This window comes from Peromyscus eremicus, chromosome 12, assembly GCF_949786415.1.
Source record: "Peromyscus eremicus chromosome 12, PerEre_H2_v1, whole genome shotgun sequence".
NCBI classification, from domain to species: Eukaryota; Metazoa; Chordata; class Mammalia; order Rodentia; family Cricetidae; genus Peromyscus; species Peromyscus eremicus.
The window spans coordinates 62,987,774-63,015,061 of NC_081428.1; the positions used below are offsets into that span (position 1 = coordinate 62,987,774).

At 39.7% G+C, this 27,288-nt stretch overlaps 1 protein-coding gene across 2 annotated transcripts; it reads left to right on the plus strand.

The window, feature by feature from the left end:
* Window positions 1–26,922, plus strand: Ppp1r2 (protein phosphatase 1 regulatory inhibitor subunit 2). Of its 2 annotated transcripts, XM_059277866.1 has the most exons (7): window positions 1–101; window positions 1,472–1,641; window positions 11,312–11,419; window positions 14,552–14,629; window positions 15,204–15,298; window positions 22,421–22,591; window positions 26,209–26,922. In XM_059277866.1, exons 1-7 carry the CDS (start codon window positions 99–101, stop codon window positions 26,253–26,255), a joined length of 672 nt encoding a protein of 223 aa, XP_059133849.1. In that variant the 5' UTR covers window positions 1–98; the 3' UTR covers window positions 26,256–26,922. The 2 variants fall into 2 exon arrangements, with proteins under 2 accessions (XP_059133849.1, XP_059133851.1); XM_059277868.1 differs by lacking the exon at window positions 1–101 and having other exon boundaries at window positions 1,244–1,641.
* Window positions 26,923–27,288: the final 366 nt, after the last annotated feature.

Genomic DNA, 27,288 nt, shown 5'->3' on the forward strand with positions numbered 1-27,288 from the left:
GACAGAAGTTTCAGGAATCCCCTCTGTCTAGGCTTCCTGAGTCAGAGTTGGGGGCAGGGAGGGAGTTCTGGCTTCTCCAGTGGCTGGATAACCATGTCATGGTATGGGCATCCCCGTGACAAAGTCCCTACAAGACACCTCGTAGTCTCTGAAGGTCCCATGGGGTGGGGTGAACCTGATGAGGTGGCACTTCCATGCGCCTGGGTCTGCTCTGGCCTGTCACAGGTCAAGGTCTGATCAGCAGAGAGTAGAGTGAAAAACAGCTGGATGGTGATGGAGGTGGAGAGTGGAGGAGGTGGGACAATGTGTCACACTGAGAAGCTTTTAGTAACAGCTGTGTACTGGGGGCCTGAATTCTCAAACTAAGTGCAGGAGACTGGGGTCTCTCTGAGGGCACTGAGAGTTTGAATCCGGGGCAAATGGCTCCTCTGACTTCTGGCACCCTGTTGCTCCTTGTCTTGTAGAGGCAGCACTCCAGGCTTCCATTACCTTTCTTGTGTTCTTCATGTCCTACAGACAGGCTGTGTGGAAGCGGCAGTGTTTATTTCTTCTCTCTGTCCACAGCTTCTCCAACGGTAGAGAGGGGTCAGGTCATTCCAATGTAGGCGTTCTATGATGCCTTAAAAGTGACTATTCTGTGGTTTCATAATAGGTCTCTGAGGGCCATTCCAATACTGATATTCCATGATTTTATAATACGGAGTTGAATTATTATGAAGGACTGGGTGTGGTGGCACAGGTCTTTAGCACTCTGGAGACAGAGACAGAGGCAGGTGGATCTCTATAGGTTCGAGACCTGCCTGGTCTACATAGAAAGACCCTGTCTCATTAAAAGAAAAGAAAAAAAAAGAAAGAAAAGAAAGTATTACAAAGGTTAAACATAAATGGAAGCTACATCGTTCACAGTCAGCTAACGACTCTTATCTTTGGGGAGTGAGTCACCGTTGAGTCTCAGTTTTCTGGTATAAAACAGAAATAGCAACAAGGCCTCATAAGGCGATGGCGATGGGAGAGAGTGCCTGACCGCCCTGCAAATCTGTGCAGCAGCCAGTGGGACGCTTTGCTGAAGATTTACACACTCGCTGTGCGCTGGCAACCAAGCCCGGCGAGCACAGAGCGGCGGGGCGGGGCGGGGCGGGGCGGGGCGAGAAGGGGCGGGGCCGGAGGGCTGGCTTTGTTCTCGCCCCGCCCCGCTCTAGATATCGCGAGAGGGCCGGCCGAGCTCGGCTTGGGCGTCCGCGTCGCTCCCGCGCTGGGGCACTCGTCCGGCCTCGTCCGCGGGCCGCGGTCTGCTGTGCCGGCGGCTGAGGGCCGCCCGCCGCGCGGCGTCGGCTGTGGCGTTGCGGTCATTGTGTCGTGACGGTGACGCCCGGTAGTGGTTTCCGCGACAGCGGGTGGCGGCTGCTTTAGCCCGGCCTGGGCTCCGCGGCCGCCTGGAGGGTCTCTGCAGCGCCCACCCCTTCTCCTCCAGGACCCCACGCCAGCAGCGACCCTGAGCCAACAGCCGGAGCGACCGGCAATGGCGGCCTCGACGGCCTCGCACCGGCCCATCAAGGGAATCCTGAAGAACAAGACCTCTGCGGCTTCCCCGGTGGTGGCCTCGGCCGAACAGCCCCGCCGGACCGTCGAAGAGGAGCTGAGGTGAGAGCCGGGAGGCCGGCGGACGGGCGGCGGACGGGAGCCGGCCTCGGCCCTGCCCCTCCGGCCGCGGGGTCGGGGCGGGGGGGAGAGGCCGGAGCCGGCAGAGGCTCGGTCGGCAGAGGTGGCGTTTGTCGTGTTTTTATTTGTTAAGTACATGGGCACGTTGTAAACCTGGCTTTTGAACTTTGTGCCCCTGGGGACACTAAAGAAGCAAATTGAAGTTTCAAAGCGTTAGCTGTTAAGCTTTTTATGATTCGGTACCCTAAGCCCAGGGGAGCTAAAATTCTGCGGCAGAGGAGTTACTTTCTTGACCCTTAACTTTCAGTCTAGTGAGGCTAATGAGATCAAAACAAAATTTTTTAAAAAACCATAAACACAAACCCCACTAAGCATCTTCTCGCATTCGACTTCCCAGTTCCTGGTTTATCATCTCCGCACTAAGTGAAACCAAAAATTTAAAAGTCACTGATGTAGATTTAATGGAAAGTTATTACTGCGAAGTATTTTTGTACCTGAAGTTAGAGTTTTGGTGCTTTCTAGTTTTGAGTCCAGTCCGGCGTATCTAAACTCTGAACTGTTTCAGAGAGAAGCAACTTAGGATGTTGACGGAAAGCATTGTGTGTAATAGTAAATACCTGGAAACCACCCAAGGTCCATTAGTGAGAACTGGTGAATTATTAATTATGGTACATTGTATAATGGAACAATATACCAGCCTGAAAAAAGGTGTTTTGGCTACAGAGGAAACTACCCAGGCTTCAGTGCTCAATGAAAATACTGTTACAGTACAGTGTCTAGGTATAACTATACCTCTGGGTCAGGCGGTAAGGGGACTTGGATAGTATGTATGAGTTACTAAAAATGTGAGTAAGAACTCTTGCATTCGGAAATAAAGCTTTAGGAAAGTTACTGAAATTTGTAGTAGTAGCATCCTAAAATGAGGATGCTGATGAAATCTTAAGTCTATTAGAACTAGGGCATTCCTGTAATAAGGATCTAATTTAGAATCTTAAGAGTGAGTAGCTGGGAACAGATTTTAGGAAGTTCAGTTTAGGATTGTGGCCTGCAGAAACTAGAAAGGGCCTCTGCCTTGCCCGGCAACACCCCCACCTCCATTCTTTTGGTTTGACTCTTAGTTTTCTTTCACGTGCAACTCCCAACCTCTGCTTGGAGTAAGCTGCTTTAACAGGATTTGACAGTGGTTGTAGGTTATTGGAGAAAAAGAATGCCCGAAACATAACAATAGCAAGAAGATCAAGGTGTTTAAAAATAGCCACAGCTTGAATATTAAGCAAGAGGAATGGGGTTCTCCTTGACTTTCATGTTATCCAGGTGAGCTTTTTTCCAACTACCAAGTGTCTTTTTTTTCTGCCCACTTGACTTCCATGCATTCTTAAATGTGATGTACTGTAATCTAGAGCACCGTGCTATAGGTTAGCCTCCCCTGACTCCCATGGTTGCCCGGGATTTGCATTCAGATCCCCCTCTCCCCCCATTCCACTAAATGAGACTGATTCCATTAGATAAATTGCTTCTTCTGAAAGAGTTCCTGGCAAGGCAGGTTCACTTAAAAAGGATTTTATAAGCTAGTTGATTGCCTTGACTGTAGTTGTAACCATATCTTCAGCAAGAGCTATCAAACTCGAATTCATTGAAGTTTATGGTATATGGTTCCAGCTGGTAAAAGATAAGCCTTTTAATAATCACTGTTGGAAGATTGTAAAGCAAAAAAAACAAATTATAGAACTGTGTTATTGTCATAATTCATGCAAGCAATATTAATAGAGTCTCTTAACAGAAATAATATTATAATTTGAAACAAACTTTTTATGTTTATGCTTAATTTAGTTAAAATCAATACCCCCAGTCTGATATTTAAAAAGAATTAAAACAAGTGGCTCTTGCAATTGTGATATACTTAGAATCCAGAAACATAAAGGTCGCATATCAGTCTAACTGGAAATGTTAGAGCAGTGTATAACACAGATAGCCATCATATTAATGTGGAAACAGCCAGAGATCTAAGTTGATTGCTGTTACTCTAGTAATTTTAATTGTCCCACAGATGCTAAGCATTGTTGCAAGCATTGAGTCTTTGATCCTAAGGAAAATAAGGGGTTATGTTCTCTCAAGCCTCTGGTCATAAATTGTCATTATCTGATCATTACTTAACCTTGTTTTATGTGTTTCTACCTAAAGACACCTTATTTAATATATAGTGTTTATTAGCTTTGAATTCATGGCCAGTAGCACTCATGCCCAGATGAAGTTTATCCATTGTAAGTGACAGCATGGCCTTGTTGCACTTAGGGACACTGGGCAAAACTTCACATTCGGGAGCCACTCACCAGCAGAAATAGTCAAGTTCATAGTACTAGGTAGACCAAAAATGCATACTTGTGGCTAGGATGTAGCTCAGTGGTAGAGTGTGCCTCACATATGCAAGACTCTAGGTTTGAGCCCCAACATGGAAAGAGAAGGGAAAAGAAGATACACACTTGTATGAAGTATGAGCAAAGCATGTGATATACATGTATCCAAAGGTCAGTGAAACCCATCCTTTTGTACAGGGAGTTGAGGAATGTATGTTAGTAATTAGAAAAAACAAATAACACAGAATGAGAGCTGACAGCAGCAAGCAGAGCCTTTCCATATTTGGCCACAGCTGGCAACATGTTCTGTGGACAATTCAAGTTTTTCCTACTCTGCCTATGTCTGTGAGCATCCAGGAAACCACCTTCAGTATTGTTCAGATTATATATAGATGGGTTCCAGTAAGGAAATTCCCAATTAGAGAGCCTGCAAGTAAGAGGGAAGCCTGCCTTTTGACATGCTTGTATCATGTAAAATGCAATCGCTTCATCAGTATCCCTCTCACCTGCCCCTAGTTACTGAAGGATATTATTTTATATAGCAGTTAATTACTGAGAGCATAATTCATACTCACATGCATACTATTATAATTCTTAAAATGAATATAGGGGTTGAGGAAGATGGCTTAGTGGGTAAAGCATTTGCTGTGCCAGTGTGAGGACCCGACTTTGAATCCCCAGCACCCATGTAAGAGCAGACAGGAGAGCATGCTCATTTGTAAGCCCAGTGCTTATGTAGGGAGATGGGAAGCAGAGGAAGGAGAACCCTGGGGTCCCTAGAAGCTTGAGTTTCAGCCAGCCTGGCGTACTCTGGGAAAAAAGGGTGCCATCTCAAACAAGGAAGGCCAGGACTGACACCCTGCTTGTCTTCTGACCTTCACACACACACACACACACCACCCGTACTCAACAGCTACAAAGTTTTGTTAAAAGGACAATGTATAAGTAAAGTGAGGTTTGTAAATTTTACGTTGGGATTTCAGAAATTTGGTAAATTCAACTTTTAAAATAGTCTTTAGTATTTTGATTGTTTTTATTCAGTTCTTTTCAAGACTGATCAAATCATTATTTGGAAATTTGTTTGTTTTTAAATGATTTATTGCATTGTTTTTAAAATAAGATCTCACTATATAAACCCCAGGCTACCCTTGGAATTGCAGTTCTCCTGCCTTAACCCCCAGAGATATAGGATAACAGGTACACATCAACATATCTGACAGGTGTTTTTATTTTCTAGTTCTAATTGAATCAATAACTTATTTCCTGTAAGTGGTGACATTTGTCAAGTATTAGTTAATTAAAAATGGATACACTCTACAGTTCCACGTATTTAGGCAAGTTAAGTACAAGCACATTGCAACATGGCACCACACTGCTCAACTGTTTTGAAAGCCGCTGTCTTCTCCTCTGACTGTGGAGTTCCCATGGTTGTTTTCAGGATACTTCCAATGTATGCACAAAGGCCTAACCTAACATCTAGAGCAAATGTATATGCAGTTCATTGAAAACATTGCCCCACTGAGTCCAAGAAACTCTCACCAGGAAAAGAAAAAAGTCCCTAACTGTGATTATAAGATGCTATTCATTGTAAGGTATATTTTTCAGATATGAGTGAGAATGTTTGTTCATAGTTATTAAAAGTGTGTTAAATGTTACTATATCCTGTCTTAGGGAGAAACTGTAGTTTTGCCTAATCTGAATCCTGTCTGCTACTATTCATTGATTTTATTAGTTCTGGCTATCAATGAATTACACATTTTATCTGTACATTAGTATAAATCTTAAATTAGTTAAAATACTGACCAGGACTTTAGTCCTGTCTTGTTATAGAAATGTAGAATCTGATTTTTCATGCCTTTTGGGTTCTTTTACATAGTCTGCTTCAGAGTTTGCTAGCCAGCTCAATCCAGACTCTATTGTAGATCTGGTAAATTCAACTTTTCAAAATTGTGCTTGAGGGAGGGATAATGACCCATACACATAATCTCAGTACTTGGTGGGGGGGTATGAGGAATGAGAGTTCAGGGTCATCCTTAGCTACATATCCATTCAAGGCCAGTCTAGGCTATGTGAACCCCCTATTCCCCAAGGTACTGGAATTCCATTGCTATAATTTAAGATACAATTATGTCCTGACATTGTCTTTCTGTCTATTCAAGTATGTGGAGTGTTAAAGTCAAAGCTTAAAATTAAAAGGTTGTTTCCTAAAAGTTGCCTTTTGTTTGCTTCTGCTTGCTTTATTGTTAAGTCCTAGTATAATTTCAGTTGTGATATCAGGCTTCGAAATCTTGAATCTTTTCTAAAAACACCACCAGCAAAATCAAACAAATAAAAACCTGTTTATTAAAATTTGAAATTAAAGTTTAACACTTTGAAGCAAAACCTGGCTTGCCACTCTGAGCAGAGCCAAAAGTATCAAACAATCAAGCAGAAACAACAAGTATTTCTGGGAGGCCTTTGAGATGGCAACATTTGAACTAACAAAGGAAAGAAATGGCTGTTACAGGGTAAGATTTCAACAGTCTGCCAACTGGTCACCCAAGGGCACGGAAACCAGCAAGTTTAGCTACCACAGCAGATCTGCCATGTCCTGGTACCCTGGTTTTTATCTGGAATTTCTGACAGAAAGTGTCCTATAGTTGAGGATGATATTTTAACTGAATCCAGATTTGCTCCTTGGGTTTTTATAGTCTGCCACTAACATTAATTCCACTGAAACCTTAGTAATGCTGATTTCCATGCCCATGTCTCTATTGACAGTTTCTTCTCTTCATTTGTTTTCTACCTAAGAATTCTTAGCAATTTTGAGCTTGTTTTACAGTCTTAATTTTAGTGCGTCCCCCCCACTTTAATTTCAAGATAGGCTTTCTTGGATTTGAATTTGAGCATTTCTAAAGATTTTTTTTCTCCTAATTTTGTACTGAGGAAATGAAGATGAGTACAGCTTTAAATATATAAGACTTTCAATTCCATTTACAATAGAACATGATAAATGGAGACAGACAAGAAAAAGTTGGGATTCAGATTTATTATAATTGTAGGTCAGGTAAATTCAACTTTCATGTGTAATGTGCTTTTGTTAATCTGAAGAACTTGGAGTTGCTGTACAAAGGATGTAAACAATTCATACAAGTAAAGTAAGCATTTGTCGTTAGATAATAAGAGATAAGTACAAAACAGCTTTTAAACACTACCTTTTTTTTTTTTTGGTTTTTCGAGACAGGGTTTTTCAGTGTAGTTTTGGTGCCTGTCCTGGATCTCATTCTGTAGACCAGGCTGGCCTCAAACTCACAGAGATCCGCCTGGCTCTGCCTCCAGAGTGCTGGGATTAAAGGGGTGCTCCATCACTGCCTGTCTAAACACTACTTTATACTCAGTAAAGTTAGAAAAGTACAAATACCCAGTCTTAGAAATGTTTTGGTAATGATTGGTGACATTATAAATGGTCGGTTTTTTTTATTTGTTGGTTGGTTTTGTTTTTTTGGGGGGGGGTTGTTTTGTTTTGAGACAGGGTTTCTCTGTGTAGCTCTGGCTCTCCTGGAACTCTCTTTGTAGACCAGGCTGGCCTTGAACTCAGGTCTACCTGCCACACCCTCCCAAGTGCTGGGATTAAAGGCATATGCTGCCACCACCTGACATAAGTGATCTTAAAAAAAAAAAAATTTTTTTAAACTTTTTTAGATGCCAAATACCTAGAATTGTGACTATTTAGAAGGCTGACATAGGAGGGTCACTTGAATCTGTCAGTTTAAGACTAATGTGCATAGCACAGTAAGAACCCATGTAAGAGCGGGCGGTGGTAGCACACGCCTTTAATCCCGGCACTGGAAGGCAGAGCCAGGCGGATCTCTATGAGTTTGAGGCCAGCCTGGTCTACAGAGCAACATCCAGGACAGGCTCCAAAGCTATTCAGAGAAACCCTGTCTACAAAAACAAAAACAAAACAAACAAACAAACAAAAAGAACCCATCTAAAGAGAAAAAGACTATTTTAGCAAATTATCCTAAAATCATCAGCAAGTAGAATGTATGAAAATATATGTTTTTGTCTGTTTTAAATAAGAAAGTGTTAGATTACATCTAAGTACCTAACAGCTAGCTTACATCAAATATTACTCAGTTATTAAAGGCAAAAAAATTAGCTTATTATAACACAATATATATAGTTTATATATTAGTATATATGTGTTTTTAAATATATATTATACCAACTTGTATTTATATATTATTTAATATATAGAATGGCAAGAAAATGCAAAAATCCAAATTATTAATGGCTTAGGGTACTGAGATTATACTTACTAATTTTATTCTAAAATTTAAGAAATATAATTTCCTCTTGTATTCTATATTTTTCTTTATATCATCATACAAAACAAATTTACAGGGTGTTGGTATCTCTTCCCTCAGATTAGATACACCCTTTAAACGCCAAATATCCATCTAAATTGCATCTTCTTTTAAAAAATGTGTGAGAGTATTTGTGTGTGTGTGTGAGAGAGAGAGAGAATGCATACCCACGCTTGAGCATGCATGTGCAAATATCACAGTTTACAGGAGTTCATTCTTGCCTTCCACCTTTTTGAAGTGCAGAGTCAGTTGCTCTTGCTTCTACAGGTTCGTTTAGGAGATTCTCCTGTCTACATCTCTTGTCTTAACGTAATGCTGGGATTACAGATACCTGCCACTGTCTCTTTTTACATAGTTCCAGCATTGAATTCAGGTAGCTAGGCTCATGAGGGCTAGTGTTTTACCTACTGAACCATTTCCTTGCCTCCTCCTTTCTCTTTCTACCCATGTAAGATGACGTTATATTTAGTGCAGCATTGTTAACGTCATTTAGGAATACCTTGTTTTGTTTTGAGATTAGAAAGCACCCAGCTAGATTGTTAATGTTTTGTAAAAATACTTTTTAAATATATTTAATCATAATTCACATCCAGAAAATTGTTTTAAATGTAAACTTAGAGCTTAAGAAAGTACTGTACATACCGGCAGTAATCACGCAGGCCTTTGATTCCAGCGCTCAGGAGTCAGAAGCAGGCGGATCTTGTGAGTTTGAGGCCAGCCTGGTCCACAGAGCTAGTTCCAGGACAGCTCCCATGAAAAGGACAGAGTAGTATGTGTCTATTTTCATGGTGTTGAGGTGGAGGCGGAATGGATCCCTTGAGCTTGCTCTTCAAGTGTAAATCAATTATTTTTCATTATTAGTAATAAGGAGCTACTCAATTGTTTTTCTGTCTTAAATCTTTTTAATTAAATTTATTTTAGATTTATTTTTGTTTTTCAAGTGTATGGGTGTTTTGCCTGAGTGTTTATCTGTGCCATGTGTATGCCTGATGTCTTTGGAGGTCAGAAGAGGGGGTTGGATCCCCTGAAACTGGAGTTAGAACTGAGCTACCATGCTAGGAATAGAACCTGGGCCCTCTGGAAGAGCAGAAAGTCATCTCTCCAGTCCCTCTGTGTAGCGGGCTTTGTTGGACTGCCAACCACCTCCCAAATAAGACACGGAGACTTATTATCAATTATGAGTGCTCAGCCTTATCTTATGCTTGTCCCACTAGCTCTTTTAACTTAATTTAACCTGTTTCTCTTCATCTGCATTTTGCCTCAGGGTTTTTTACCTTTCCTTCTGTATGTCCTACTTTTTTCCTGCTTCCTCTGAGACTGGCTGACTGGCCCAGGGCATCTCTCTTTCTCCCTTCTTCTCTCTCTCTCAACTGAGCCTAGATTCCTCTTCCTACTTATTCTCTCTGTCCACCAGCCCTGCCTATCCCTCTACTGCCTAGTTATTGGCTGTACAGCTTTTTATTAGACCGATGAGGTGCCTTAGGCAGGCAAGGTGAAACAAATGCAACACATCTTTACATAATTATCAAATACAGCATAAACAAATTTAACACACCTGTACATAGTTAAAGTAATATTCCACAACTCTGTCTTAATTCTTTAAAAGTATGTTTCTTTTCACTGTGAGCTTCCTTGGAATGTGTCCATGAACCGACTGGATTATTTGCTTCCTAAGCAAATAATATTTAATGATTTCTAAACAGAAATTTGTAGATGGTAGTTCTATTTAGCAAAATAAAATTTCTGGAAATGCAGATTTACCTAGAAGTAGAAAGCCAATGTAATTGCTTCAAAAGTATTTATTCTTGAACTGGAGATGGCTCAGAGTGAAAGCAGTTGCCATGCAACCCTGACAGCCCGAGTTTCCCAAGTTTCCTCCCTTAAGCCCACATAAAAGATGGAAGGAGAGGACTGACTTCTTCAGCTTGTCCTCTGACCCCTCACTTTGCCCCCCATTACATATGCACACAGTAATAATAATACAGTTCTTTTTGTTGTTGTTGTTGTTTTCAAGACAGGGTTTCTCTGTGTAGCTCTGGCTGTCCTGGAAATCACTCTGTAGACCAGGCTGGCCTCAAACTCAGAAGATCCTCCTGCCTCTGCCTCCTGAGTGCTGAGATTAAATGCGTGTGCCAGATACTCAGCTCCAGCCAAATATTTTTGAAAATTGAGTCCTCTTATAGGACAAGAGTGGATGAAACTGAGCACGAACACAATTGACACTTCCTTTCTAAACTCATTCTCTACTATCTTGTTTTAGAATTCTCAACCAAAGATTTTAGATTTTAAAATCATAAACATTGTTTTTATTTTCTGTGTGTGTTTGCTTCCATGTATGTGTACTGCATGCATGCCCTTGGAGGTTTTCTTTATTTGTTAAAAATTTTAGCCAGGCAGTAGTGGTGCATGCCTTTAATCCCTGCACTTGGAGGGTAGAGGCAGGTAGATCTCTGTGAGTTTGAGGCCAGCCTGGTCTACAGAGCAAGATCCAGGACAGGCTCCAAAGCTACACAGAGAAACCCTGTCTTGAAAACAAAAAAAAAAAAAAAAAAAAAAAAGAAAGAAAGAAAAAAAGAAAAATTTTTTATAGCAGGGTATAGTGTCATAAGTCTCTTATTCCAGCAGAGGCAGACAGCTCTCTGTGAGTTGTCTGTGAGGCCAAACTGCTATACATAGCAAGTTCCAGGTTAGCCACTCCTACATAATGAGACCTTGTATCCAAACACACATACACTCATGTGTATATATGTGTGGTGTATGTGTATAAGCACTTAACTACAAAGATAGGACAGTGAGGAGGCTTTTGTTTCAGTTGTTACTTTTTATTTCTATAGGCCAGTTAAAGACTAAGTATGCCATAGTATAATAGTATTTGGAGTGCCTGATAGAAATTATGAAACTTTATTTTTAATATGGACACTAAATGCTTTTTTTCCTTTTTAATTTCAGTAAAAAGTCCCAGAAGTGGGATGAAATGAACATCCTGGCAACATATCACCCAGCTGACAAAGACTATGGTTTGATGAAAATAGATGAGCCAAACACTCCTTACCACAAGTAATGTGACATAGACATCCTTTCTTTCCGTGGCTTGTTTCCGTTTGCCTTGGTACAATTTCTAAACAACAGAAACTGTAAATCTGTTTTAGTTGTTGCCAGAGTGCTAGCTAATGGTCTACCTGTTAATAATGTGTAACTGCACACTGTTGTAGTAGTGAATATTATTGCACCTGGACGGTGGTTAGCTGCTAACACACACACATTAGTGAGTTTTGTGTTCTCTTTTCATTTCTGTTATTTATGTGGACCTGGAGCTGGAGTAGAGGTGGTGTGAGCAACTTGATATGAGTACTGAGACTTAATCTCAGGTCCTGGTGAGCAGCAAATGCTTTTGACTGCTGACCCATCTCCAGCTCCAAAGTTTGTCCTCTTTGAAAGGAAGATGAGACTTGAGGTTTTTTTGCTCCCCAAGTAGAAATCAGAGGTTTTCTTTGCAAAAAGGGGAAAACTACATGGAAGACAGATAGTTTGGTATAAGTCTCAGAATTTTTATTTTGTATTTATTTTGAGATATGATCATATATTGTATTTCAGGCTGGCCTGGAATTTACCATATATCTCAAGCTGGCCTTGAAGTCAGAGTAGTCCTCCTGCATCAGCCTCTTGAATGCTGAGATTACAGGGGGTGAACCACCAGGTCCAGTTAGAATTTTAAACTACAATTGTAAAATGATATTATATAGCAATACCCAAAACGAGACAAAAATAATTGTAATAATAAGCATTATGAGACAATACAGATTCTAAATAAATAGGACACTTAATTAAGATTATGGCTTAATCTGTATTGTAAAATTAAGATTTCCAGGAATAAGATATTTTATCAAAGTAAAACCACATAAATCTCTCTAAGTTGTGTGCTTTTATTCTAACTATTGATAGAGTTTCATGTAACCTAGGCTAGCTTTGAACTTGCTATGTAGCCGAGGAAGATTTTGATTTTCTAATCCTCTTGCCTACATCCATAGTAGTAGAATTACAGGACTATGCCCAGTTTATATGTTACCATGTGATTAAACTCAGGGCTTTGTGAATGTCAGATAAGAGTTACATCAAAAAAAAAAAAATGTTATCTTTTAAATTAACAGAACTTAGGGAGATAGTGTGATGCTAACAAAAACAGTACGAATACACATAAAAATGTTAAAAGTCTGTGACAGAAAGAAACAGTGAAACAGAAGATACAGATAATAAAACTAAATAGTAGTGAGATTGGAGGAAAGGAGTATGTGGAAGTTTGTGCCCCTTTTCCTCTTAATTACAGGGTATACTTTAATTTATATCTCAAACCCTTTATCAAACCAGACTCCAAAGTTGGGATTTTCTTCCTTCTCAGTCAAGCTGGTAGCCACCCCTCACTTCTGTTAATAGAGGATAGTTGTCCTAAACTCAGATCAGACATGACTGGGGGGTGGAGATGGGGGAGTTTTTTGTTTTTTTGTTTTTGTTTCCTGTTTCCTGATAACATTTAAAATGTAATAAATGTGAATGGTAGACATTTGATGTTGCATTTCATTTTGTTTTCCCTCCCCCCATATATCCTTAGTGTCGAGCTGCAGAAAGGTAGCTTGGTCACTAACAGGCTTGTGTATACATAGAGTGCTTAGTTAGCTTTATCAGTTCAGCACTCAGTGTTACCATAACTTCCATGAGATTGTTTTTTATCTTAGAAATACGCACAATTCATTTGTAACCTAGAATTTTCTGTTGAACATTGCTATAAGTCAACAAAGTATATTTCTTTATCCTACTCTACTTAAATCCTAAATGTTCATGGGTTTATTTTATGTTTCCTTGGATAAATATATAAACCAGCAGGTTTTTATTAATTAGGTCTTTAGGGTCTGTATAAGTTTGCTTTCTCTTTGCTGTGACCAAGTACCTGGTAGAAAAAAAACTTAAGAGGAAGGATTTCCATTTCTCTTGATTCGTAGTTTCAAAGGGTCATAGTGTCTGTCCATGGTTGCTTGACCCCATACACTCTGGCCAGAACATCATCACAGAGGGAATGTGTGGTAGAGAATTTTAAAAATGTTACTTCGTTTTTTGGGAATTCCATGTGATGTATTTCGATCATATTCTTTTCCCTCCTTAATTTCTCCCACTTCCCGACTCACCAACTTCATGTTCTTTCTTTAAAAAAAAGAACAATGAAATCCAGTGACCTTTTTCCTCAACTAGGTCCTACCTCCTGCCTTGCACAAATTTCTAATAATGCCATCCCCTGGGCATTTTGTTTTGTTTTGTTTTTCTCCCATAGATTCGTTCGTATATCAGCTATTCAGTGAGACAGTTGAAGGGATAGGAACAAGCTACAGATGAGCCCACTAAAAATCTCAGAGTAGAAGCTTGTGTGCACTGGGCACTCTTGATTCTGTCACACTGTACAAGAGGGATAAATCCTGCATCCTGCTCTGGAAGCTCTTTGGGAGCCTTTCCACAAAGGAGAGGCCACTTGGCTCTGTTTCTATGCATTTCTTAATCCAGTGAAGTAGGCAGTCAGAATTAACCACCAACAGGATCTGTTTATTTTTCCTAGTCTTATGTCTGTGTAGACCATTTCTTCCTTAATGGTGAGATATAAACACAAATTCTAAAACGAGCTCAGCATTTTCAGTGCCTAATTGTAATTCCAGTAATCACAAATTTAAGACCAGCTGGGCTACACAGCAAGAATGTTCCGTCTCAAAATATTAAAACCAACAAGTGGGTTATTTTGCATTATTTGTCCATCTGCCTCATTGGATAGAAAAATTGACCTTTTTTTTAGGTCCCCCCCTCCCCCCGATAATTTTGAGTTTTCAGTATTTTATGGTTGCTTTGTTCTTTTCTTGTTAAGCTTACTTTATCATCTTTTATTCCTGAGAATTGAACTAGGGCCCTTATACATGTCTGGCAAAGACTACCACTGAGTTATAGTCCCAGCCCAGTGCTATGTCTAACTACATGTATTGAGTAGAAACTATTTTAAAGGTAAATTTCAAAGATGACAACAAACTTCTAAATAAGTTGTTATTTTAATTAAATAATAAAATTGTGTTTTCAATCTTGGTTTTCTAGCTATACAATTTTATTTCATGTATCAGTTTTAATAATGTGCTTATTAATAGAAAATGCTTGTCATCCTAGTATGATAGGTGATGATGAAGATGCCTTTAGTGATTCGGAAGGCAACGAAGTTATGACTCCAGATATCTTAGCTAAGAAGTAAGTACTAAAGCATTTCCTTTAGAGGGAGTTTTAATTGTGCTAAGTCAAAGACATTTGCTGTGTCCTGCTTGTATATTTGTAAATGAAAGGCTACGCTTACCTATGTTTGGGGGTTTATTGACAGTTGAACCCAGGGCTAAGTGTTAAATACTTGCTGAGTAAGATTCCTGGCCCCTAACTAGATTTGTATAGCAATTATTACATTCTTGTTTCTTAATTAATATCAATCTAAGCAGGAGGTGGCAAGGTTAGAATGCCTGAACCTGGGGATACTTCCATCTGTTTTTCTCTTGTGGTGATGTTTTTAAACACCCTGACACCCACATGGTAAAGATGTGAGAAAGGCAAAAATAAGTTCCTGTTGTGCACTGATTTCTAACAGCCACTCTGCTGTCCTTGTTGCTTACTGGTCTCTACATCCATCCTACATTCTCTTGTTTTCTTCATCACTTACAGCTAGAATATTTGTTGATTATTTTGGGTTATTTTTATGACTCAAGTTGAATGAGACGTTTAAATAGTACAAGTACGTCACAGTTACTCATTTCTTCTCTTCATAAATATTGTGTAGATTAGCTGCTGCTGAAGGCTCGGAGCCAAAGTATCGGGCTCGGGAACAAGATAGCAGTGGAGAGGAGGATAATGACCTCTCCCCTGAAGAGCGAGGTAGGTTATGCCTTCAGCATGGTGCTAATAATTGTGTTTGTTTATTTATTTATTTATTTATTTATTTATTTATTTATTTATTTATTTATTTATTTTGTTTTTTGAGACAGGGTTTCTCAGTGTAGCCTTGACTGTCCTGGAACTCTGTAGACCTGTAGGCTGGCCTCGAATTCACAGAGATCCACCTGCCTCTGCCTCCTGAGTGCTGGGATTAAGGGTGTGTGCCACCACTGCTCAGCAATGCTAATAAGTTTTGTTAAAATAAACCTGTTTGAAAGATTGGAAGATTACTTTCATATTTGGGAAGTGGTGGACAGGGAATAGAAAGCAATAGAAAAAGAATCTGTAATTCAGATTCTACATATGTGAGTTTTTCATATAATAGTTTTCCCCCCTGATTAGAAGAAGTTGGAAGAAATACTACAATTTTTCAAATACTTGCAAATATTCCTTTCTTTGTATTTTTTTAGTGCCCGATAAAAAGAAGGTATTTATTAACTACTTATGAAACTAATGCTTTTAGCGTCATTGAGTATTTGAATGATCTTCAGGTGGATAGGTTGATTGCCTTGTTGTTTATGCCTTTTCTGTTTTAAGATAGTAATGCAGGGCTGGGGATATAGTTCAGTTGGGAGAGTGCTTAACTAGTGTGCACGGAGTCCTGAGTGTGAGCCCCGGCGTCCAATAAACTATGTTGTCTGTAATCACAATACTAGAGAGATAAAGGCAAGAAGATTTAAAAAAAAAAAAAAAAAAGACAGTGAAATTGATGCAGAAAACCAAGATGATAAACTATAGAATGAAAATCTGTATAGGTCTCGTGAAGCACATAGTAGTGATATCTTAGAAGAAAAGCTTGAGAAGCCCTCATTGCAGGATGGAAGAGGTTCTTGTGCTCCAGAAAGAACATGCCTTTGTGTATTTTTGTTTGCATGCAACACTGGTCAGATAAGAATATGTTTTATCTTGCTGTTTTTTTATACTTTTTGAGCCATATGAATGTATCATCTTTTCAAGATAAAATTGGGCTGGAGAGATGGCTCAGTGTTAAGAGTGTGTACTGCTTTTCCAGGGGACCCGAGTTCAGATCCCAGCACTCATGTCACATGGGTTACAACTGCTGTTAACTCCATCCTTGGGCACACAAACCCAATTTAAAAAATAAATCTTTTTAGTTTTTCAAGACAGTTTTTCTCTGTATAGCTCTGGCTGTCCTGGAACTCACTCTGTAGACCAGGCTGGCCTCAGACTCAGAGATCCTCCTGCCTAGTAACTGGGATTAAAGGTGTGTGCCACCAACACCCAGCTAAAATATAAATATTTAAAATAATATAAAATACCCAGTTGGCCATTGGTGCCTGCAGGTTCAACACCTGCAGATTTAACCAACGATGATTCAGAAACATTTGAGAGAAGAAAAATGAGCCCATATTGAACAAGGATAGACATGTCTTTCTTGTCATTATTCCCTGACAATATAGCACAGCAACTATTTACATAGCATTTAACCTAGAAATGACTGAACATAGAAAGTATGTGTGAAGGTTGTATGCAAATATTACACCATTGTACAGGAAGCATTTGAACATCCATGGATTCTGATGTCCTTAGTGTCCAGGATCCAATCCTTCAGGTACTGAGGAACAACTTATACATAGTTGTCCCATTCTCTCTTTTTTGGGGAGTTGGAGGGGGTCAAGACAGGATTTTTCACCCTGACTATCCTGGAACTCACTCTGTAGACCAGGCTGGTTTAGTGTGCCACCATCGCCCTGTGTGTCCTATTCTCTTTGAAAAGAAAATAATCAAAAGCTGGGGCTGTAGTTCGGTGGTAGAGCCCTTGGGTAGCACTAGTGAAGCCTGTTTGGCGGACTCTCACTCAGCCCAAGCCCATTATCAGCATTAACGCGAATCTGACAATAAATAGCACCATGGGCCCTTGAAGAGATTTCAAATAAAAATTTTTAGGTTTTTCCATATTATTCTCCCAAAACTTTTATCTATTAAGGGTGGGGGTTCTATTAACCTACATTATCAGTCTCATTTAGAGTAATTATCCATCAGTTTGTAATTCCCTGAGTCAACCTGCAGGGGGTACCATTTGACCTATTAATATAATTTTATTAAGTGATTTCCTACTGGTAGAATTACTAAATTATAGATGTTTTTCACTTTAAATAATTACATGTCTGAAAAATATTTTGAATTTATAGATCTTTTTGTTTGTTTTTTGAGACAAGGTCTTACACATTAGCATAGTCTGGCCTTGAACTTACAGTAATCCTCTGCCTGGGCCTCTCCAGTACTGGGCTTATAGCAGACAGTAAACTCTACTTTTTACACATATATTTGCTATTTATGTGTATGTGTGGGCACTTGAGCCAGCACATGGGAATGTCAGAAGACAGCTAATAGGAATCAGTTCTCCATCATGTGGGATCTGGGGCTTGAATTCAGGTCATTAGGCTTGGCAGCAAGCACCTTCACCTGCTGAGCCGTTTAACCAGCCCAGATATTCTTTTTTATTTTTGTTGTTGTTGTTTTGTTTTGTTTTTAAGGCAGGATCTCACTAGATAGCGCTGGCTGTCCTGGAACTCATTCTTTAGACCAGGCTGGCCTCAAACTCACAGAGATCTGCCTGCCTCTGCCTCCTGAGTGATGGGATCAAAGTGCTCCACTACACTTGGCTAGCCCAGATATTCTTAAGATAAATAAATCTAATATATAACACAGTAATTCAGATTATTAGCTGTGGATTCTGAGAAATACAATTTTATGCTCCAAGTCTGATACTTTAAGTTGCCTAATTTCCCAGAGCCTCTAGTTCTTATTTCCTAAATTGGGAAATATTAAAAAAAGATTTTTTTTTTTAGTTCTGTGTTTGGCAGTATATGCCTATGGTACTAGAAACTCAAGAGGCTAGGGCATGATGATCTATTGAGCCCTCAAGTTCAGGACCAACTTGGGAAATTTAGTGAGACACCCCCCCCCCCCCCTTGCCCATCTCAAACAAACAAACTTTAAGCTGTTAGTGATTTTTTTTTTTTTTTTTTTTTTTTTTTTTTTTTTTTTTTTTTTGATTTTTCAAGACAGGGTTTCTCTGTGTAGCTTTGCGCCTTTCCTGGAACTCACTTGGTAGCCCAGGCTGGCCTCGAACTCACAGAGATCCGCCTGGCTCTGCCTCCCGAGTGCTGGGATTAAAGGTGTGCGCCACCACCACCCGGCAATAATAACTCTTAATAAAGTGAAATACACAAGATAGTCATAAAAGTAGATATAAAAACAATAATAGCCTTGTTGAGTTCATATAGTTCATAAGACCTAAATGTGCTTTTATTTTTTGTATTGTATTGCTTTGCCTTATAGAATTGCAAAACTAATATTAATAATCAAATGAGAATTAAGGGATTCAGTCCCCAGTACTGCATAAACTGGCCGTGGTGGCACAGGCCTGTAATGCCCAGCTCTAGAGAGGTAGAGGAAAGAGTATCAGAAGCTCAAGGTCATCTTTGCTTCCTCATGTATTTGAGGCCAGCCTGTCAAATAAAGAAGAAAAAAAAAGGATTGAGACCACTTATGTTACTTTCTGTGAAATGAGATTTTATAGATTGTGTGTGCATATGGGTGTCTGGGGAGATTGTCACTCTTCAGGAGATACCCACCTTATTTTTTGAGAGGATTTCTTACTGGGACTGGGACTCACTAATTAGGCCGAGCCATATGACCAGATTCTGCCTATCATAGCCGCCTAGAAGTAGGGTTATGAATGTGCAACACCATGCCTAGTTTACTTGGGTGCTGGGGATCAGATTCCTGCTTCTCTGGTGAACAGTTTACCTATTCACGTGACTTCTCAGTTCCTATTTTACAGAGGCCTTTGTTTGTTTTTTATATGCTTTGCCTATATTTATATATGTGCACCATATAGAAGGCATTAGATCCACTGGAAATGGATTACAGACAGTTTGAGCCACCGTGTGGGCTCTGCAAGAATAGTAAATGCTAAAAACCAAGATATCTCTCCATCCTCTGTACAGATTTTTAAATTATATAACTTAGAATAACAAAATTCTTTGACTTTATATAGTTCACAAATAAAAATACTACAATATTCGCCTAGGAATAACAACCTAGGAATTAAATATATAAGCATTATGGAAGCTGAGAGTGGTGGTGAACCTTTAATTCACAGTACTAGGGATAATCCCCAACACTTGGGAGGCAAAAGCAGACTGATCACTATAAGTTCAAGGCCATGCTGGTCCAGATAGAATTCTAGGCCTGCCAGGGCCACATAATGTGAGACTTTGTCTCAAAAAAAACAGACCAAGCAAAATACCATTATGAAACGTTCTCTTCCTGGTCACTCACTGTTAAGACTGTTTGCCTGATATACTTGAGCCCAGAAGTCAATCCCCAGTACTACAGAGGTGGGGGAGGATAATTTTATTTTTAGTGTGAATATGAAAAAGTAGGCTACTCATATTCTCTGGATGGTCTGAGAACTGTTTCAGGCATTTAAACGTATTACCAGGGCCTACTTAGTATATATGTACATAAAATTACAAAAATAAAAATATCACAACAATTACTTGCCTTTAATGTTTGATGATCATTATAACTTATACTATGTATTTCATCTTTTTAAATATTTTGTGTCTTATAAAGAGTAATATGCATTTGTAAAACAGATTTATATTGAAAAAATAATAATAGAATACACAAAAACTGTATATAAATTATATCATAAAAAAGTTGACAAGATAGAAATCAGAAACCTTTGGCTCAGAGTAGATAATTATATCTCACTACCTTGAAACTAAATTTTTTGTTTTGTTTTGTTTTGTTTTTCGAGACAGGGTTTCTCTGTGTAGCTTTGCGCCTTTCCTGGAACTCACTTGGTAGCCCAGGCTGGCCTCGAACTCACAGAGATCCGCCTGGCTCTGCCTCCCGAATGCTGGGATTAAAGGCGTGCGCCACCACCGCCCGGCGAAACTAAATTTTTTGCAAAGTTGAAATGATCACTGAGTCTGTCCTGGATAAACTTGGATATATGATCGTGTTAACAACATAGGAAGTGCAGAAACAAACTTACTTTAAATGTGATTCATTTTTGCAAAAATATATTTTAAAAAAAAGTCTAGCTAAAAAATGTTAGTAATCTCTGGCTGTCTTGCTTTGTTTTATTGTGGTCTGAGGATTAGATTAATGAGTACTGGGCAAGGAACCTTGCCACCTCTGTCTTCCATTTTTGAATGAGAAAATTGGAGGTAATTTTCTTTTAAAATTTCTGAGTATGTATTACTTTGATGAGTAAAGGTGTGGGTGAATATTAGCTTTGTCTTCATATCATCTGGATAGTTAAAGATGTCTAACTGCTCTGGTAAATGCCTGCATACCTAGCTACTAAGAAAGCTGAGATAGGACCAATGGGCCTACGGTTTCCAGATCAATCTGAGCAATGTGGGGAGATGACCCCCATCTCAAAAGTGGTTCGTTGCCGGGGTGGTGGTGGCACACGCCTTTAATCCCAGCACTTGGGAGGCAGAGCCAGTCGGATCTCTGTGAGTTCGAGGCCAGCCTGGACTACCAAGTGAGTTCCAGGAAAGGTGCAAAGCTACACAGAGAAACCCTGTCTCGAAAAAAAACGGGGAAAAAAAAATGGTTTGTTGGTTTTGGGTTTTTTTTTGGGGGGGGTTGGGGTTTTTTGTTGTTGTTGTTCTTGTTGTTTTTGAGATAGAGTTTCTTTGTGTAGCCCTGGCTGTCCTGAAACTATTCACTCTGTAGATCAAACTAGCCTTGAACTCAGATCTGTCTGCCTCTGCCTCCCGAGTCCTGGGATTAAAGGTGTGTGCCACCACCAACTGGCTCAGAAGTATTTTATAAGTAGAGAAAAAGAAGTAATGATGTGACAAGATCTTGGTAATAACACTTGGAGGAATTGGATTATAAGAATTTTGAATATTCTTATTCTGGTGATAGCTGTGCCATTTTGAGATTAAAATTGTTAAAGCAAGGATGATGGAATTTTAAGTCTTTTCATTAACAGCTTTATTAATTCATTTTAAAGTTACTTTTACATGTATGATTATTTGCCTACATTTTATATGTGTACTACATGTGTGTCTGGTGCCCAAAGAGGCCAGGAGAGGGCACTAGCTCCCCTGGAACTGTGAAGTTACTGATGGTGTGAGCGCACATGGTGGGTGCTGGGGACTGAACCTGTCTCTGTAAGAGAGAGCAAATGCTTCTAACCATGGAGCCATCTCTCCAGCCCCTTTAGCTATTTTTTATATTTGTGTTTCAGTGTAAATTTATGCATGTGCCTGCTATAAGATGTTTGACTTTTTATATGGGTGCTTTAGTTCAAATCTTCTTATTTCTTTTTTTCTTCATGAACAGTTCAGTAAAATTCTGTTAGTAAAATGTGGCAGTTGTGTTGAATTGCTACTAATTATGTTTCTAAAGTCATAGGAGTTTTTTAAACAGATAAGGATTTATAAAAGGATTTTTTTCTTAGTGAAAGTAGAAGTCATAATCAGGTGTGATGTGTGCCTATTTTGTTTGTATTGGTTTGTTTACACATTTTGTTTGTTCTGTGCTCAAGTGTGTGCTTGCTCAAGTGGAGGGCAGAGGACAACTCCCTTTGCCATGTGGACCAGATGTGCTGCTGTCTCTCCAGCCCTGGTGCAGGCCTATAATAATAGCATTTGGGAGGCAGAAGAATTAGGAGATGTAGGGCATCCTGGGCTGAATAGAGAAACCTGGGGGTTTGTGCATTCTTTGTACTTAGGATTATAGTTTACCTTTTGCCTCCCATTCATCTATTGCTACAGAGTTTTCTTATGTCTTTAAATTTTCTTCACAGAATTTCTAATGACTTTTCCATTCCTATTCATCAATTGAGGTGTATACTTGAATCATGAAGTAAATATTTTAGATTTTGTGGGTTGTATACTCTTAGTACAGACCACCTGACTCTGCCATTTGAGCACACAATTTAAGTGAATATGACTTAAGTTATATTGGGTCTTGCAATAAGACCCATTGACACAACAGGCCTGGACCAGTCCCAAAGTCGAGACCTTCTAAGCTCACAGTGCACTTTCAAATCTTTTCTAGAAAAGAAACGACAGTTTGAAATGAAAAGGAAGCTTCACTACAACGAAGGACTGAATATTAAATTAGCTAGACAGTTAATTTCAAAAGACCTGCATGATGATGAGGACGAAGATGAAGAAATGTCAGAGACTGCGGATGGAGACAGCATGACTATTGAAGAGCCAAATCAAGGTCAGATGCCTTAAACGTGTCACTCTCACTGGAACTGTGCTTCTCTGGGCCTAAGATAGTGAGTGGGCTTCATTTGTCGAAACTTCTGGAAAATTCTTCAGAACATTTTGCTGATTTACTTTATAGTGTCAGTGTTTCTACAGTTTCAATCCTTGGACCAATTTCAAAATGAATTTTATGCATAAAATTAATTTGATAAAACCATATATTATATTTTTTTCTTATTTACTTGGCTTTAAGTAAGGATATTTTGCTTGACTGTATGAAGTCATGTTTAGTTTAACAAGAAAATCTCAATTAAAGCTTAAAACTTCTTACCTGTTTTTGTTGTTTTGTTTTATGGTGTTAAAAATTGAATCCAGAGCCTCACACACACTTTTAGAACTCATTTAAAGAAAGCAGTTTTTGTTTTGTTTTGTTTTCTGTTGAGTGCTGTTTATGGGTATTTTATGTGGGTTTTGGAGTTTTGCTTTGGGTGAGATGGTCTTGTCCTGTGACACAGGCTGGCCTTGAAATCACAGCAGTCTTCCTGTCTCAGTCCCGAGTCCTGGCTGACAAACATTAACCCCCATGTCTTGCTCAGAAGCCTGTTTTGATAGAAAAGGTTGTTTTGACATTCCTCCAGGTATAAAAGCGTGTCATCTTTGCAGTGTTGGTGGTGATTTACGACACTGACTAGTTTTGATAGAAAAGGCTGTCTGGACATTCCTCCAGGTATAAAAGCGTGTCATCTTTGCAGTGTTGGTGGTGATTTACGACACTGACTAGTTTTTTAAATTTCCTTTTGTTTCCCCTTAAGTTTAAATTGAGATAGAGCCAAGCGCTGTGAAGCCCACAAGAACTTCACTCCACCTCCCTTGGCCCAAGCACTGGGTCCAGGTGTCCACCATCACATCCAACTTTTCCTTTTTTCTCTCTTTTTCTTAAGTCTTAGACTGCTTTCTGCAGCCTAGCAGTAGCAGTCGTAGGAAATATATTTTATTTCATTTGTCTTTGAGGTATACGATCAAACCCAGGGTCTTGTGTATATCTACCACTGAAGTGTCCCCAGGCCCTAGTTCTCATCAGCTCTTATTCTGTGGACAAAGGAGAGCCAGGTACGGTAGTGCACATGTGTAATCCAGCACTGACGTTGGCTCCAGGATTATCGCTGAGGGTTCAGACCAGCCTGGATTCTAGAGCGTGGCTGGTCTCAAAAGTGCAGTGACTCTTCTACCCCATTACTGAAGATGTTGTGTGTATTCACTTCCTTTTCTTCGTACTGAGAAGCTGGTGAGTTTTTGTGTCAAAATAGGAGTAATTCTGTGATAAGAGATGGTAAGTCATTGTCTCGTTATAGTGTCAAAATAGGAGTAATTCTGTGATAAGAGATGGTAAGTCATTGTCTCGTTATAGTGTCAGGATTGCAGTGTTTAACTTGAACAAACTTTATCCTAGTAACTTAAATTTTTCTATTATCTATTTTTAATTGAGCAAATAATAGGGGCTGGGGTGTACTTCAGTGGTAGAGCATTTACAAACATATGATGTTTCCTAATTGCCATGAAGTCTTTGTTTCCTGCCCAGTCCATCAAGTACTCTGGTAACTTCTCATCAGCTTCATTCAGACATTAACTTTTGCTGTCAGCTCTCAGTGTGTGGTAACAAGTTAGGAATACTCATTTGCTGCTGAAATTCTCTACCCAACTCAACACAGTAAAGACAAGTCAATCTCTCTCTCTCTCTCTCTCTCTCTCTCTCTCTCTCTCTCTCTCCCTTTCCCTCTCTCCCTCTCCCTCCTTCCCCCTCTCTCCATAGCTTTTTTTTTTTCTTCAGAAACATTTTTAATTTATTCTATGAGAATTTTATATGTATTTTGGTCACATCAGCTCCCCAAGTCTTCTAACTCCTCCCGGACTACCTCCAGCCACATCCCCTCCCAACTTAATGTCCTCTCAACCCACTGAACCCAGTTAGTGCTGCCTACGTGTGCATAAGTGTAGGGTCATCTCTTGGAACATGGACAACGTGTGAGATCCCACATCTCTGAAGAAAACTGACTCCTCCAGCAGCCATCAACGGCCAGTAACTCCTCTGTTGGGGTAGGGGGTCTTGTGACCCTCCTCCATCCACACTGGAATGTTGACTGGCTTGATATTGTGCAGACATCCACAGCCGCTCGAGTGCCTGAGTCTGTTGGCCCTGTCAAGTCCAGAAGAGACTATTCACAGCAGTCCTCCCCAGCTTTTAGTTCTGGCCAGTCTTCTGTGTTCCCTGAGCCTTGAGGCAACAAGATGTCCCTTTTAGGGCTGAGCACTCCGTGGTCACTTGCTCTCTGTACTTGGACAGTTGTGAGTCTCTGTATTAAGCACTCTCTCCTACATAAGGAGGCTTCTCTGATGAGGGTTGAGGGCTGCACTAACCTGTCTAATGGCTCTTGAGAATTAACTGCTCTTTTGTTTATCTCTGCTTAGAAGACATTAAACTTCATAGGTTATATATGTAGGTTATTTTCCCAGGTAAGTATACCAGAATATAAAGTTTTGTGTTGGTTCCTGAGTTTTCTGAAGTAGTAACTAAAGTACCCTCACATGGGAGTGTAACTTTATGGCATCGTAGAAGTACACAAGGATGGGGAAAACTCTGTAGTAAGGCTCAGTGAGACAAGGTTCTTCCCTTCTCCTCTTTGGCTCTTAACACTTCTTAACCAACCGTTAGAGCCTCCATGTTCTGTAAAAGGTACTCCTTTTTAAACGTGGGCAGCTGCCTTCATCTTCCCTCCATTCTTCTTTTCCCTCTTCTTCCTTTTTTCTTTGTCCCTCTGTTTATTTGTTCCCATAAAGAGAGAACTGTGTAGACTCTGAAGTTACTAGTTTATAATTATCAGGTTACGTGAATTTTTTAGTATCAGGTAGTTAGTTGGAGCTATAAAACTTAACTTTCTTCCTATGATTACACACCAGTGTCCGTTCTGAAGCCTATTTGTCCTGCCTCCACATATATTCCTACTTTTATAATATTCAATGGTATGTTTAGATTCTTCCAGATCAGTCTCATTTAGCCTACATGAAACACACCTTTACTGAGCTGTTTAGTTTTTATATTTGCGCAAGGTGGCAGTGGTGGTGCACACCTTCAATTCCAGCACTCGGGAGGTAGAGCCAGGTGGATTTCTGTGAGATCCAGGACAGGCACCAAAACTACACAGAGAAACCCTATCTCGAACAACAAAAATAAAAATAAAGTTTTTATACTTGTTTATTACCCATGCCAGGGGAAGAGTTTCAAATTGGGTAGTTAATTTCAGAATTTGTCATAGTTTTTCTTTGATAAAACCTGAGGAAACAGCCTAAGAGGATTGCAGGGAGGGGATCACAGTCTGAGTTTTCAGTGCATGTGAGTAGACTATCCCATGGGCCTCTGGTGAGGCAGAGCGCATCACGGAGACCAGGAGCAAGGCAGGCCAGGGCCCGGTGTAGCTACTGGGATAGTGTCCTGCTCCTCTAGCTTAAGCTCGGCCTCCTTTCTAGTACCTCTCAAAGTAGACTCGATCCTTCAGCACATGAGCCTGTAGACAGTTCATATTCAAACCATAATAGCAAATTATACTGATTTTTTTTCTCCTTTTATCTTTGCAGGATCTACCACAAGTGACCATCTGCAAAACAAATCACAAAGTTCATAAAAGAAATGTGTTCAGCAATGCAGTCGTTTGTCCAATACAAACCTTGTTACTATACTACACTGCTTCTTGTTCTCTACAATTCGTGACTTATGTACCAAAATACACACCAGTTACATATTGCCAAGAATTAAGTTATAACCATAGAGACTGATTAGATGGAAAATGCCTAATTAATACATATATTCTTGTGCCTCATAATTCACCAGAAATACAGTGTAATGTCATTAGTCCAAAACTGCTTTACTTTTGTAAGAACACTGGTTAATTTGTATATGATATTATATAGCTTTTTATGCTTTAGAGATTAAATAATGTCATTGGGGGAAGCTAATTTATTTTTGTCACTTCTAGATGAAGGTACCTCTTATAAAATGTTTGAAGGTTAGTTTGATGTTTTTTCTTCTTTCAATCAAAAGCCTACTGGTACAGTGGGATATATTGGTAGATAAATATTTAGGCAGAAAGATATTTTTTGACATTTATCTTTAGCTTGTTTTGGCTAATTGAGAAGGAGTCTTAAGAGTTACTGTTCATTTTCTGATTGATGACCTTTAAAATTCCTGTTGATTTTCTTTGTTCTCGAAAGCAATGAACTTCTTTTCATTCAAACTGGTTTCCCCCACTCCCAACCTCACTCAAATAAATGACCAGGTTCAAGTTGCACTGACATCTGCTCTGCTTGTTTGGGTGCGCTAGGCAGACTTCAGATGAGGTTTTTATACCATGTGCTATCCTAGCCATCCCTTTATTTATAGACCTGTCTTAACCTGCTCTTGTTCCCTACGCCCTTCTGCCTGTGCACAGACAGTTGTAAAGATTGTATTCTGGGATGGCAAAGGCTGTTGGACATGAGAAACTCTTCTCTCACATAGTCTGTCATTGGCTGCAATAATGAAGTCTCACTTGGACACCTGCTAGTTCTAAACATGAAGGAATAGATGAAGTAGCCATACCACGGCAGAAAGGACAGCTAAGCAGCCTGGTCTCTCTGTACCTCTCTGACAGCTTGGTCAGGAAATTGTTAATATTAGTT

Coding starts and splice junctions, on each gene's coding strand:
- Ppp1r2 (XM_059277866.1), top strand. Junction 11,420..14,551: donor CCAAACACTCCTTACCACAA/GTAATGTGACAT, acceptor TTGTCATCCTAG/TATGATAGGTGATGATGAAG. Junction 15,299..22,420: donor CCTCTCCCCTGAAGAGCGAG/GTAGGTTATGCC, acceptor AATCTTTTCTAG/AAAAGAAACGACAGTTTGAA.